The 15,898-nt window shown below is 40.6% G+C and overlaps 1 protein-coding gene across 6 annotated transcripts in view; it reads left to right on the top strand.

The window, feature by feature from the left end:
• DCBLD1 (discoidin, CUB and LCCL domain containing 1) overlaps nucleotides 1–15,898 on the top strand; it is a 76,080-nt gene that overhangs the window by 46,121 nt on the left and 14,061 nt on the right. For all 6 annotated transcript variants that reach the window (XM_055535086.1, XM_055535088.1, XM_055535085.1 and 3 more), the window contains 3 exons: nucleotides 1,313–1,364; nucleotides 5,400–5,472; nucleotides 15,614–15,747. In XM_055535086.1, coding sequence (XP_055391061.1) covers nucleotides 1,313–1,364; nucleotides 5,400–5,472; nucleotides 15,614–15,747 — 259 coding nt within the window. The remainder of the gene's footprint in view (nucleotides 1–1,312; nucleotides 1,365–5,399; nucleotides 5,473–15,613; nucleotides 15,748–15,898) is intronic.

The following is a 15,898-nucleotide window of genomic DNA, read 5'->3' as shown; positions in this document are numbered from 1 at the left end:
TGTGCATGAGGGTGGAGGGTCACGGGTTGGTAGCAATAAACTGGTAGAACTAAAAAAAAAAAAAAAAAAAGAACTGTGACCTCAGAATCAGAATTGAGATGTGAGGGAAGAGAGGAACACAGTGTCTTCATAGGTCTTTAGTTAGGTCTGAACTGAATCCTTTCATAACATGTGTTAGATTGATCACTGACTTATATGGGAGAGGGTTGACTTAATTTTCCAAGAAACCTTGGATTGTGTATCTTTAGGGATATGCGCCTGACCCTCCTGAGGTCTGGCTGTTCTCTGGGACTCTCCCCCAACCCCCTTCTTAGCCCAGGAAACAAGCCTTTTAAGCAGTGATACCCCCTGCCCCAGCCCTCATACACACCAGCGCACCAGCCTGGAAGCACGCAAGGCGAGAGAAGGATGAAGTCACTGTCACCGAGTGCCCCATTCATCAAGCTGGCACATCAGCAGGAGAGAAGAGGAGCATGAACACGGATGGAGAAGGAAAACACGGCCTCTGTTCCAGGTCTCCAACTCCAGTCATTTCCGTGCAGCCCAGGGCCTCTCCAGGGCCTCAGAGGAGCCCATAGTTTCTGCTCAGTTCCCTGAAAGAACTCTGCGAACAGGGTACTCCATTTATTTCCTGCTCAGCCAACCAGATCTGAGCAATCCTAGCAGGCCCCTGCATGGCCAGTAATTAGCATAGGTTGCTTCCTAAGAACCACTGAAAAGATTAAAGAAAGAACTCCTGCAGCAAGTATATTTTGGGTGCCATCTAAAAACACACAAATCCACAGCATCTTCGCGTTTCCACTCTTAGTATAAGTTCAGTTCTATAAGTTGCTTCAGAGAGCGCCTTTAAGTGTTTGGACCTCATTGATCAAATCTGATAGGTACTTTGTGTTCCAGCTAAATGCCACTAGATAAACTGTCAAATTAAAATGTTCCTGAACTTTCTCTGTAAACCACATGGGCTCTTGAAATTGTTTTCTACCTGCCAGTAGAAGGTACGTGATCTTTGTAGGTGTGTAGTTAATAGTAACAAACCAAAGTTGTTTTTTGGTTGGAAAAAGATTCTGTTACCATCCACTGGATAAACGGTGAAGAACCATCATGGATGGTAGAAAAGAAAGATGAAGGGGAACTAATGAAATCCTGGGGATAGGATATCAGTTTTTGTTTATTTTTAAACAGAAAAGTTCAGATAACTAGAGAATAAATAAATACTTTTCAGAAACTGTTTCATTTTAAAAGAAATCTTTAGAACATGAGTGTCCTAACTTCTATTCAGTCTGCTAACTGCAGTTGTCTTTATTTATGACAGATTTAATAACGTGTTTGGATCGAGCTAACCATTATTTGAAGACAGAATACAGGTAAATACAGTGTGCTACTTACGCTGCACTCATTTGCTGCTGAATATTTTGTTTTCCTTGACATTAAGCCAGATAAAGTACCTTTATTTGTGTCGATTTAAAAAATCATCTGTGTTGTAATGAGTCAGGAATATTTGAAATGGTTTCTTATACAGCAGAGATCAGCAAACTTTCTGTCAAAGGCCAGGTAGTAAATATTTTAGGTTTTGCAGGCCATGCAGTCTTTTTTTATCTGTTCATGCAGTTTCTATTGCCTTTGTAGTGCAAAAGCAGCCATAGACAGTATGTGTGTGAACGAGTGAGCATGGCTGTATTCTGATAAAACTTTATTTAAAAAAAAAGGTGCAGGTTGGATTTGGCCAGTGGGTCATAGTTTGCTGACCCCTGAGTTCTACTCCAGTACCAGTGTGCCAAAATGGAGTCTAGAGTGCATTTATTACCCGGCCAGCATTTGGGAGTGACTTTTGGGATTCTGGAGGGGGTTCATTTTCTCTTTCCCACTGGAAGTAGACCTACTGAGAATAGGAGATGAAAACTTTCACTCCAGCCTTACTTTAACTGGAAAAATTACTTGATCTCTTTGATGTACATTTTCTCATTTCTAAAACAAGAGCCTAGAGGGGATTTCTCAACCTTGGCACTACTGGTATTTTGGACGATTTGTTCTTGTGAAGAGCTGTTCTGTGCATTGTGGATATTTAACAGCATCCCTGGCCTGCCAGTTGTGATAAACATCTCCAGACATTTCCAAGTGTTTCTGGGTGGGCAGAAATCACCCCTAGCCGAGAACCACTGCTCTAGAAGTCATTGTCAGCAAAAACACTAACAACAACTCTTAACTCCTTAGAATGTTTTCTTAGTGCCAAGTACAATTCTCTGGACTTTGTATATCAATAGCTACACAATAAATAAGTATACTCCAAAAGTCAAGCTCAAGGGTCCATGGTCCTATCCATCTAACATTCTAATAAATGAGATTCTTTTATATGCAGAATCAACCCTACTGTTTGCTAATATGAAGTCTAGTTCAGAAAAGACAAAACAAAAATGACCAGTAATTAAATGTTGCCTTTAAAGTTGCTGTTCATCCAGCGTGGACATTCACCAGCATTTTCTTTCCAGCCATCTGTGTATAGCCCCGGTGGTGCCGAGGCCTTCGGGTTAGAGAAAGGAATGTGCTCAGCCCCACAGTGTGATATTATGGTGCCAGATCATCGAAGCTGTGGGCCAGCCGATTTGTACTGTTTAGTTAAAGATGAGGTATGATGACTAGGAGAGAGCCATAATCCTTCATCTATCATGAAATGTAGAAAATGTAGAAAGTTGGAAAAGTCAAATAATTTTTGTGATTCATTTGGTGGCAGCACCTGATTAATGTGACTGTAGATTCATCTGACAGCAAAATTGGACTAAATTAAACATGAGGCTGTTTTATCTTTATCCTTTTGGCCCAATACAACTATCCATGTATTTGGTAGAGATGTTGAAGTTCTGATTAATATTTGCAGACCTCAGTAGGGTTTTATATCATATACACTGTTAGCACTGTTTTACTTTTCCAAAATCCTTCAAATTCTGAATTCTGAAATATATCTGGCTCTAAGGGCTAGGATAAGGAACTATAAGCCTGTAATAGGATTTCCGTTATTTCTGTTTCTTAATTCCTTGATTATTGCTGCAGTGCTGGATTCCATTAGGTCAATGGGGAAGAATTATAAACCATGTACTTGGGTAGTTTTGATAATTAGGTGTTGTCACACATCTAACTTGCTAAGTCTGCAGGAGGAAATTGAGAGGAAATGAAATAAAAGCAGCTGCTATTTTGGAATCTGTTTGGGCTGGTACATTCTTCTTGAGCAAACCAAACAAACATTATTGTAATATGGTATATATAGAAACAAGGGCTTACGGCATTCATCTTCAAAGCTGTCGATGTTCACGTAATGTTCTGAGTTTCCTTTTGCGTGTTTTTTAGATGAATAATTGTCTTTCATAGCCTATTGATATGTTGATGCTGGAAGGAACTACAGAAGAGGAAACTGAATTTAAAGGGGATTATATGCAATATTCGGGGTCACACAGCTAGTTAGGTAGTAACAGAGCCCAGGTCACCACAGCCTAAGCCCCTTCAACCAGACCATATGCCATGACATGTTTCTGGAAAGTTTCTTGAAAAATGACTCTTAAGTAAGTGGAATCCTAATTGTAAATGTACCTATTTTAGTCAAACTCATAGAAACAGAAAGTAGCTGCCAGGGGCTGGGATTAGGGGAAAAAGGGAAAGGCTAATAAAAGGGTATATAAACTTTGAGCTACAAAGATGAATAAGGTCTGAGGATCTAATGTGTAACATGGTGACTATAGCTGATAACACCACATTGTATAATTGAAATTTGCTGAGAGAGTAGAGGGACTTTCCTAGTGGCTCAGTGGTGAAGAATCCGCCTGCCACTACAGGAGACACGGGTTCGATCCCTGAGTTGGGAAGATCCCCTGAAGAAGGAAGTGGCAACCCACTCCAGTATTCTTGCCTGGGAAATCCCATGGACAGAGGAGCCTGGTGGGCTACAGTCCATGGGATTGCAAAGAGTCGGATATGACTGAGTGACTTAGCAGCAGCAGCAAGCGTGGTGGTGGTGGTTTAGTCGCTAAGTTGTGTCCAACTCTTGTGACCCCCTGGCCGGAGTCCTGCCAGGCTTCTCTGTCCATGGGATTCTCCAGGCTAGAATACTGGAGTGGGTTGCCATTTCCTCCACTTAAATGTTCCCACCACAAAAATATATATGTACGTGTGTGTGTGTGTGTGTGTGTGTGTGTGTGTGTGTGTGTACGAGATGATGGCTGTTTTATTAGATGGGAACAATTCTTTCACAATGTATATAAATATCAAATCATCATGATGTACACTTTAAATATTTTACAATTTTATTTGTCAACTATACCCCAATAAAGTTGAAAAAAAAATATACCTTTTTTCTGATTGCAAAAATAATTTGTAATTAATGTAGACCATTACTATACTATCTAGGCATTTAAACTTGACTAATTCAAAATGAGTTGTGCTATAAATAGAAAATATAGTGCAGATGTTGAGATTTATTTTTTCAAAAGACTAGAAATATCTTGATAATTTTTCTGTTCATTACATGTGGAAATGATAAATTTTGAATATATTGGATTAAATAGAATATGTATTAATAGTATTAATGTGTTTGGCTCTTTAGACTTTTTTAATGTGGCTGCTAGAATATTTAAATTTACATGTATGGCCTCCATTCTGTTGTAACTGGATAGTGCTAGCAGAGTGAATCCAAATTTACAGTTACCGATACTGAAAGTGAAGGGAACCCAGAGATATTTCTTTTTCTTTTTTTCTTTCTTTCTTGTTTTCTTTTTATCCATGTTTTCTTTCTTTCTTGTTTTCTTTTTATCCATAAACAAAGTTGTTATTTAAACATTTCTTTTTATAAAAACAAGATTATACTATATATATTGTGTTTATACACTTTATCTTTTTTCTTAAAAACATTTTTTCTTGGACATTTTCAAATCAATTAAGATGCTTTAGGGAAGCTCATGTTTAATAGAGTTTATAATGAATTGATATAAAGCAAATAGTTGCTGTGTAAAACTTGCCCTCAGATTAACGTCTTAGATTAATCTGTGTGTGTGTGTGTGTTAGACGCTCAGTTGTGTCTGACTCTTTGAAACCCTATGTCCTGTAGCCCACCACGTTCCTCTGTTCATGGGATTATCCTGGCAAGAATACTGGAGTGGGTTGTCATTTTCTTCTCCAGGGGATCATCCCGACCCAGGGATTGAACCCATGTCTCCTGCGTTGCAGGCACATTCTTTACCATCTGACTCACCAGGGAAGCCCTTAGATTAATCTGTGTTTTCACAAATCAAGTTTCTGATTTGTCATTAGAGGAAGATGTTCCTGCATGTTGCATGGAGAGAAAATACTTTTAAGTATAATTTAATACTTTTTAAGTAAACCTTAATAAAATATATACTCTTATTTTTTTTTTTCAGCAAGTTCTGCCCAGCTGGTTGTAGAGATGTACCAGGAGATATTTCTGGGAATGTGGTGGATGGCTATAGAGATGTAAGTAATTGAGGGTAATTTTATGGCAGGGAAGACATTAAAAACTTAGTGCTTGTTGCTCTGCCTAAATTCTTTACAAAGTAAAGTCAAATAAGATGTAAAACTTTGTAGATAGATGCACAGTTCTCTTTTCTGAGAATAAATGAAATAATAAGTATAAAAATCAAGGTTTTTCATGCATTCATTCCTATTTTTAGCATTTCCAATTAAGCATACTGTAAATGAAATGGTAAACAAAACCCTTTATTATAACTTAAGAGTACAATTCCATCCAATTTTCATAAGAGATCATCCTTTTGTTATAATTTATTTATTGATTTTACTACTCCAATTGCTTCAGGTAATACAGCCAAGGACATGAACATTTTACAGCACAGAATAGTGACGTTGTATCTGGGACCAATGAAGCCATTTGCCCTCCTCTTTTATATTATTCCCCTCCCTCCTTGCACCCCAATTTCTGAGGCCTATTGAAACTGGGTGATATACATTGTTTCCAGAAAAAAATAAACTCACCAGAAATCCTTTTTCTTAAGTATATGTCTTACATTCAGATTCACAATTCTTCATTTCTTACTATTCACAGATTTCTATCCTGGAAATCTGATACCTGATTTTTTAAAATTTACATTACTATTTCAAATAGTTGGGTTTATAGCTCATGGGAAGGGGCTTGAGTTATTAGAAATACGAAAATCTGTATAGTGATGGAAATTTCCTAAGATTTATTGACATGTTTTTATGCACAAGGAAGACATACATGTTCTAGGAGCTTGATCATTTATCTCCTACAGGAGGAGGAAAAATTGGCTTTAATTTTGCTTTCAGTACCTCCTGATTCTGGAAGCAGCAGGTCTGTGATTTTGCTCAGTTTCCTTTTTCGTGTGTTTTATTTACAAGATTGACACAGAATGTTTACTTGGCCTAGAAACTGAATCTTAGAATGATTTATACTACCTCAGTTCGAAAATTACTTGGCATAGGCTGAAGTACTAAATGACTTTAGGAAGTAAACCACAAGACATAAAAAAGTTAAGGTATAGTTTTCACCTCCTAGCAATGTCTAGTTTTAATTTATTATTTTCCTGTCCTGTGTAAGAAACTTAAGAATTCCATGCAGCAAGAGAAATAGCGTTGTTTCTTTCTTACTTGAGCTGTTTACCCTGCCTCCTCTGGACAGAGCTCTCCTTTTCAGAGTAACAGGTAAATGGTTTCCTGGGTGGTACGTGACCTGGAAATGCTGACTAACAGGTTTCCCATTTGACGCACTAGCTGGTTTTATACCATTTGCTCTCAGTATGATTTTCTGGAAGGAAAATGTGTATTTTGAAAACATCTCTTCAAAGAAGTCAGACTAGTGTCTCTTTTTTGTATATGTTGATATTGTGGGTATATTAGGTATCAGTTGCCACATAACTATTACCAAAACGTGGAAGCTTGAAGCACATGTATTACCTCTCATGTTCTGTGGTCAGGAGTTGGAACATGCACTGCGGAGTTCTCCGCTTCAGGGACACTCACTCACCAGGTTGTATCCAAGGTGACACAAGGGCATCACTGGGGCTGCAGTTTCATCTGAGGCTCCACTAGGCAAATATTTGCTTCTAAGCTCACATGGTGTTGGTAGCATTCGGTTACTGATGGACTGTTGGATAGAGGACCTCAATTTCTTCTTGGTTGGAAGCTGTCCTCAGCTACTTACCATGTGGACTGTTCCAACATGGCTACTTGCTTTTTTCCCCCTCCTGATAATTTTCTTTCCATCTCCTGTGTACCATCTTTATTTATTTTTTAACTTTATTGATGTATAGTTAATATATAATTATATGGGCTTCCCTGGTGGCTCAGACATACTTCATTCAGTATGACAGTCTCTAGGTCCATCCATATGAGAAAAAATTGGTATAGATAATCTTATATATAAAGCCTAAATAGAGGCACAGACATAGAGAACAAACATATGGACACCAGGGGGGAAGCGGTGGTAATGGGAGGAACTGGGAAATTAGGATTGATATATACACTATTGATACTATGTATAAAACAGGGCTCCCTGGTGGCTCAGATGGTAAAGAATCTGCCTGCAGTGCAGGAGACCTGGGTTCGATCCCTGGGTTAGGAAGATCCCTTGGAGAAAGAAATGGTAACCCACTCCAGTGTTCTAGCCTGGAGAATGCCATGGACAGAGGAGTCTGGCGGGCTAATAGTCCATGGGGTCACAAAGAGCTGGACATGACTGAGTGACTGACACAACACAGCACATAAAACAGATAACTAATGAGAACCTACTGTATACAGCAACAGGGAACTCTACTCAGGGCTCTGTGGTGACCCAAATGGAAAGGAAATCCAAAGAGGGAGGGGTACATACAGCTGATTCACTTTGGTGTACATAATAGAAACTAATACAATATTGTAAAGCAAATGACGCCAATAAAAGTTAAAAAAAAAAAAAAGAATTGGTTCATTCTGTGTTGTTTCAAAAGGCAGAACAAAGATCTGGGAGGCCAATTTCCATAGCATGTAAAGAATAACTGAACATGCAAAATGAGATAGGGTGTCTCCAGAAACAGCGGGGCCTAATCACTGAAAATGTCAAGTGTGGAGATTACAGCCTTCATCATGGTGGCCTGGGTGTGTGTGGGAAGCTGCTGTGGGGTGGAGAAAGGGACAGACTGTTAGGAGGTGTCACAGAAAACTTTCAAGATCATTTATAATTCTGAAGATTCTTAATTCTGTCTCCTTGGCTGCTGAATTAAGGCATCGTACAATGTCGGCTCAACATGCCAGTTAAGAAATACAGTCTTTAAGCTCTGCCTCACCTGGAAACCAGAAATAAAAAGTGCTCAGAACAGTTTTTCTCTTGGCAGCTTCTCCCAAGCCTGCTGACTGTACCATTTGCTTTTAAGCGGAACACATCCCTTAACTAACTTGCTTCAGTAATTCTCCATTCCCCCCAAATATCCAAGAAGTACTGTAAGTTACAGGGAGACAGTGCAAAAAGTGTGTTCCTGATGTAGCAGCGAAAGGGAGAACCCAGGTGCATACACCCAGAAAAAGCCAGAGGCAAATAAATACACCATGTAGGTGAGTGCTTATCTCTGACTGATGACAATATAGTGATTTTATTTCTTCACATTTTCTAAAATTTATATTACTTTTCTAAGGAAAATGTTATCATGGTAATTATGAAGATTGTAGCGACATTAAAACAATTCGTTGAATAGACTGAGGAATACATTTTTATAATTTTGAACATGTGCTTGCTTTCTTTTTCTTTTTTTGGCTCTGCTGGGTCTTTGTTGAAGTGCCAGGGCTTTCTCTAGTAGCAGTGAGTGGGGGCTATTCTCTCTAGTTGCAGTGTATAGGCTTCTCATCGCGGTGGCTTCTTTGTTGCAGAGCACGGGGCTCTAGGTCACGGGCTTCAGGAGTTATGGCACGTGGGCTCTAGAGCACAGGCTCAGGAGTTGTGGCCCACAGACTCAGTTGCCACATGGCACGTGGGATCTTCCTGGACCAGGGATCGAACCTGTGTCTCCTACATTGGCAGGTGGATTCTTAACCACTGAGCCACCAGGGAAGCCATCTCCACATTATGTTAAAGTGAATCTAAAACATGTACTCATATTAACTTTTAATACTTTGTCAATACTTTTTAATACAAGTTGTTTTTTCCTACAGGAAGACTTAAGAAAATGCTCCAGTTCTGGGATGACTTGATAATTTCTTTGAGTCTTCTCATGCTGATCTGCTTAGTCATCTTTTGTGGCTCAGAGAACTTGAGAGATGTTTAATTCCACCAACTTCCAAGTTCCTGAGCCTTGCAGGTGTTCTCCTCAGCTGTCCATTGCATTCCCTTTCCTGAAGAAATATGTTTAAATTTTTTTGTTTAAGGCAATCACTGATTAATATAGGCTTTCCTGTATTTACATTTCAGTGAAGTGTAGATCCCCAAATAGCTAGAAAACAAAGTATAAATCTGTTGTTCAAAAGGAAAACTTTTAAAAATCTCGGTTCAGTGAGTATGAATTTTTAAAGATCAAGAAGCAACAGTTAGAACTGGACATGGAACAATGGACTGGTTCAAAATTGGGAAAGGAGTATGACAAGGCTGTTCACTTAACAGCTTATTTAACTTATATGCAAAGTGCATGCATGCATGCTAAGTTGCTTCAGTTGTGTCCAACTCTTTGTGACCCCATGGCTCCTCTGTCCATGGAATTTTCCAGGCAAAAATACTGGATTGGGTTGCCATTTCCTTCTCCAGAGCATCTTTCCAACTCAGGGATCAAACCCACGTGTCCTGCAGCTCCTGCACTGTAGGCAGATTCTTTACCGCTGAACCCCTGGGAAAGCCCGATATGCAGAGTACATTATGGGAAATGCTGGGCTGGATGAATCAGAAGCTGGAATCAAGATTGCCTGGAAAAATATTAACAACCTCAGATATACAGATGATACCCCTCTAATGGCAGAAAGTGAAAGGAACTAAGAGCCTCTTGATAAGGGTGAAAGAGGAAAGTGAAAAAGCTGACTTAAAGCTCAACATTAAAAAAACTAAGATCATGGCATCTGGTCCCATCCCTTCATGGCAAATAGAAAAAATGGCAACAGTGACAGATTTTATTTTCTTGGGCTCCAAATCACTATGGATGGTGACTATAGCCTTGAAATTAGAAGACACTTGCTCCTTGGAGGGAAAGCTGTGACAAACCTAGACAGCATATTAAAAAGAAGAGACATCACTTTGCCAGCAAAAGTCCATATAGTCAAAGCTCTGGCTTTTCCAGTAATCAGGTTCAGGTGTGAGAGTTCAACCATAAGGAAGGCTGAGTGTTGAAAAATTGATGCTTTCCAGTCGTGGTGCTGAAGAACACTCTAGAGAGTCCCTTGGACAGCAAGGAGATCAAACCAGTCAATCTTAAAGGAAATCAACCCTGCATATTCATTGGAAAGTTTGATGCTGAAGTTGAAGTTCCAATACTTTGGCCACCTGCTGCATAGAGCCAACTCATTGGAAAAGAACTTGATGCTGGGAAATACTGAAGGCAGAAGGAGAAGGGAGCAGCAAAGGATGAGATAGTTAGAGAGCATAACCAACTCAGTGGACATGAATCTGCGCAAATTCCAGGAGACAGTAAAAGACAGGAGAGCCTAGCATGCTGCAGTCCATGGGGTCACAGAGTCAAATATGACTTAGCGATGAACAACAAGACGAAAAAGCCTAAGCTTTAGAAAACATCAATTTTATTTAAGTTCGTAGAGTGATTTTTTTTTTTTTTTTTAAGGAAACAACCTTCCTTCCTGGAAATAACCCAGGAAAGGGCTTACATTTTTATCATGATATTATGATAGCCAGATCTGGTGGTTATTCTCTTGGGGATGTAGCTTATGTCCTGCCTTTAATATAATGAAAAAATATTAAACAAATACATGTAATTTAATATGCAATAATGTAATGAAATAAATTCCATAAAAGGGGCACATACCACTGGGTACGTCAATGCTAGGGACTGTGGGAAATGAGAATATTTGTTGTCAATGATAACAATAGGTCCCATTGCTTGCTGGCCCATAAACCTGTCCTCTTGTTCCCAAGGAGGCCCTTGGACATGCCAAGTCCACTGAGAGCTCTATACAGGGCAGGGATCCTGGGGTGAAGACCATCTCATCCCCAGGCTGAATTCAGAGGAAGCCAGGTGATCCCAGAAACAGTGGGAATAGCTGCCCAGCTGACACCTGGATCAATCTGCCTTTCATTTGGGGCGGAGAAAGGGAAACAGCCCTGCATCGACCCTGTAATAGTACACAGGGTGCCCTTTAGAATCACAAAGCGATTCTGGACATCACCCAGTCCAACCTTTTCATTGCCCAGGAGAACTGGGAAGCTGGGTCCAGAGCAGTGAGATGACTTCACATCTGGTAGAGTTGGAGGCAGAGACAGGGTGATGCGCTAAATTGCTGAATTTACATTCAGGATGTCTCCATTATAGCTAGCTCCTCTATTTTGTGCCCTAAGAGACTAAAACCATAATAAGACACCTTAAAAAAAATTCATAAAAGATGAAATGGCAAGCTGCCTTTTTAAAGATTACTATCTTCTAATTCTGTTTTTCCCTCCAAATCAAGAAGGGGGTAGTATCTGCCTCTGTTTCAGCATTCTCTTCTCTTCTCTTACTTCTTCTCTGTCATGAAATCCTCCCCTTTTTTCACTATGATAGTAGCCATTGGAAAACTGACTCACTTTGCCAAATCTAATCTAGTTCAGGAAATATGAGCACTCTAAATTAAAGATCACAAAAGTTCTTAATTTTATTGCAACCGCATTGTTGCTGCTGTTCAGTCACTAAGTCCTGTCCGACTCTCTGATCCCATGGACTGCTGCACACCAGGCTTCCCTGTCCTTCACTACCTCCTGGAGTTTGCTCAAACTCATGTCCACAAAGTCGGTGATGCCATCCAACCATCTCATCTTCTGTTACCCCTTTCTCCTCCTGCCTTCAGTCTTTCCCAGTATCAGGGTCTTTTCCAATGAGTCAGCTCTTCTCATCAGGTGGCTAAAGTATTAGAGCTTCAGCTTTAATATTAATCCTTCCAATGGATATTCAGGGTTGCTTTCCTTTAGAATTGACTGGTTGATCTCTTTGCAGTCCAAGGACTCTCAAAAGTCTTCTGCACAATTCAAAAGCACCAATTCTTCAGTGTTCAGCCTTCTTTATGGTCCAACTCTCACATCCTTACATGACTACTGGAAAAACCATAGCTTTGATTATATGGACCTTTGTTGGCAAAGTGATGTCTCTGCTTTTTAATGTGCTGTCTAGGTTTGTCATAGCTTTCCTTCCACGGAGCATCTATTAATTTTATGGCTGCAGTCACCATCTGCGGTGATTCTGGAGCCCAAGAAAATAAAATCTGTCACTGTTTCCACTTTTTCCTCCTCTATTTACTATGAAGTGATGGGACCAGATGCCATGATCTTTGTTTTTTTAATGTTGAGTTCTAAGCTAGGTTTTTCACTCTTCTCTTTCACCCTCATCAAGAGGCTTCACATTAGTCACAAAAATATGGTTGGTCTCATTGGTCCTCCTAGTATTATAACCTAACCTAAGAAAAACTGTCCACTGCAGTAAGGTAAACAGTGTTGATATTAACACAAAGAGAAACTCCCAAATTCAGTTATGAAACACATTTTCATGAGCTGCTTTTTGGCACTAGCCATCACAGAGAAGTGAGGCATTGCTAAAATTTATTTAGGAAAAGATCCTTCCGGACTGCTCAGTCCTGGGCTAATAGCCAGATCACCCTCCCACACTGGTCTGGGCTTGTGGGGGCCTCTGGGCCTGGGCGCCCTGTGAAAAAGTTCCATTTCTTTCTCCCTAGCCCCACTTCCAATCACAGGGCCACCTGGTAATCAGGGGCAGCCAGGTGTCTGCTCCAGGTTCATCACCCCAGCCAGCAGCCATGGAGGGCTGAGCCAGCTGTTAGACCCACTCAGAGGAGATTCAGGAAATGAGAAGGGGGCTGTTGGCCCTGGGTTGCTCTTCATTTGCTCTGAGACCTTCATCCCATTTTCTTGTCCATTGAGTGTTTTGTGGCTGATACTACCATTTTGGTTTTGAAAGTGAAAATCTCTCAGTCATGTCTGATTCTTTGAGACCCCATGGACTATACAGTCTGTGGAATTCTCCAGGAATCTCTGGGTTGGGAAGATCCCCTGGAGAAAGGAGTTTTGGTTTTGATGCCTTGTTAAATGTCTAATTTTAAAATGAAACTGTGGTATGGAAGTTTCACCTTCTCAAATGATCCTCAAAATGTGCATTTAGTAAAAAAATGTAAGAAACTGTTGTTGTGGTACAATCGCTCAGTTGTATCTGACTCTCTGTGACCCCATGGACTATAGCGCCCCAGGCTTCCCTGTCCTTCACCATTTCCCAGAGCTTGCTCAAAGTCATATCCATTGAGTTGGTGATGTCATCCAACCATCTCATCCTCTGTCATCCCCTTCTCCTCCTGCCCTTAATCTTTCCCAGCGTCAGGGTCTTTTCAAATGAGTTGGGTCTTTTCAAATGAGTTGGCTCTTCACATCAGGTGGCCAAAGTATTGGAGCTTCAGCATCAATCCTTCCAATGAATGTTCAAGGTTGATTTCCTTTAGGATTGACTGGTTTGATCTCCTTGCAGTTCAAGGGATTCTCCAGAGTCTTCTCCAGCATAATTCAAAAGCATCAATTCTTTGGTGCTCAGCCTTCTTTATGATCCAACTCTCACATCCATACATGACTATTGGAAAAACCATAGCTTTGACTAGATGGACCTTTATCGACAAAGTAATGTCTCTGCTTTTTAACATGCTCTAGGTTTGTCAATGGCACCCCACTCCAGTACTCTTGCCTGGAAAATCCCATGGACAGAGGAGCCTGGTAGGCTGCAGTCCATGGGGTTGCTAAGAGTCGGACACGACTGAGCGACTTCACTATCACTTTTCACTTTCATGCATTGGAGGAGGAAATGGCAACCCACTCCAGTATTCTTGCCTGGAGAATCCCAGGGACCGGGGAGCCTGGTGGGCTGCCATCTATGGGGTCGCACAGAGTCGGACACGACTGAAGTGACTTAGCAGCAGCAGCAGGTTTGTTATAGCTTTTTGTCCAAGGAGCAAGCGTCTTTTAATTTCATGGCTGCAGTCACCAACTGCAGTGATTTTGGAGCTCAAGAAAATAAAGTCTTTCACTGTTTCCATTGTTTCCCCATCTATTTGTCATGAAGTGATGGGACTGGATGCCATGATCTTAGTTTTTTGAATGTTGAGTTTTAAGCCAGCCTTTCACTCTCCTCTTTCACTTTCATCAAGAGACTCTAGTTCATCTTCACTCTCTGCCATAAGGGTGGTGTCATCTGTGTATCTGAGGTTATTGATATTTCTCCCAGCAATCTTGATTCCAGTTTGTGCTTCATCCAGCCTAGCATTTTGCATGATGTACTCTGCATATAAGTTAAATAAGCAAGGTGACAATATATAGCTTTGACATACTCCTTTCCCAATTTGGAACCAGTCCATTGTTCCATGTCCGGTTCTAACTGTTGCTTCTTGACCTGCATACAGGTTTCGCAGGAGGCAGGTAAGGTGGTCAGATATTTCCATCTCTTGAAGAATTTTCATAGTTTGTTGTGATCCACACAGTCAAAGGCTTCAGCATAGTTAATGAAGCAGAAGTAAATGTTTCTTCTGGAATTCTCTTGCTTTTTCGATCATCCAACAGATGTTGGCAATTTGATCTCTGGTTCATCTGTGTTTTCTAAATCCAGCTGAACATCTGGGAGTTCTCAGTTCACGTACTGCTGAAGCCTGGCTGGGAGAATTTTGAGCATTACTTAGCTAGCATGTGAAATAAGTGCAATTGTGTGGTAGTTTGAGCATTCTTTGGCATTGCCCTTTTTTAGGATTGGAATGAAAACTGACCTTTTCCAGTCCTGTGGCCAATGCTAAGTTTTCCAAATTTGCTGGCATATTGAGTGCAGCACTTTAACAGCATCATCTTTCAGGATTTGTAAGAAGCTGAGCAGCTATCTATTCTTGCTGAATAAGTCACCCCAGAACTTAAAATGATGTTTTAAAATGATAGCCATTTTCTTTGCTGACCAGTTTGTGGGTCAACAGTGTGGGTTGGTTGGTTCTTAAGCTCCCTTTGCCTAGAATTGAAGCTGCATTTGTGTGATAGATCATCTGGGGTGGGAGTCTCAGGAGGCCTTACTGACAGTTGGCAGGGCCGTTACCTGCAGCAGAACAGAGCAAGTGATATGGCCCAGTTCAGATTCAGTGTGGGAGGTGACCACACATGGGCATGGCCACCAGGAGGCATTATTCACTAGAGAGCCACGGATACTGTAAATCACCTCTCTTCCTTCCTACCTAGTGGAAAGGTTCCCAAGTTAGTCAGCATAAATATATAACTCTGATGTCATTCTGAGATGGTTATCTAATACTTTTTTCCATTCCCTTCTACTTTAAATGAATTTTAATTTAGCCATATCATGGGTCATGTAGGCATCCTGACCACCAGTTGCAACAAAATGGAAAACTCCCGTATGTGAAATGCATTGTTGAGTCACTTTTAAGTGATGATGTTGCTGTGTTTCAGACCTCTTTATTGTGCAAAGCCGCCGTCCATGCAGGAGTGATCGCAGATGAAGTGGGTGGTCAGATCAGCGTGTTTCTGCGCAAAGGGCTAAGTCGATATGAAGGAATCCTGGCCAATGGTGTTCTCTCAAGGGAGTAAGTACTTAGCTTTTTGTTCTGAATGCAAGGTAACCCTGCAGGCATATGTAATCAGCTCACAATTTTTTAAAGACAGCTGGCATGTGATACCAAGGGCCTGTCAACTTGGAAAAATATGTTTGAATGCTTAGAGTAGTATGTATAGTGT

This window comes from Bubalus kerabau, chromosome 9 (genome assembly GCF_029407905.1).
Source record: "Bubalus kerabau isolate K-KA32 ecotype Philippines breed swamp buffalo chromosome 9, PCC_UOA_SB_1v2, whole genome shotgun sequence".
Classification (NCBI taxonomy): Eukaryota; Metazoa; Chordata; class Mammalia; order Artiodactyla; family Bovidae; genus Bubalus; species Bubalus kerabau.
This window is presented reverse-complemented; position numbering and strand designations above follow the sequence as displayed.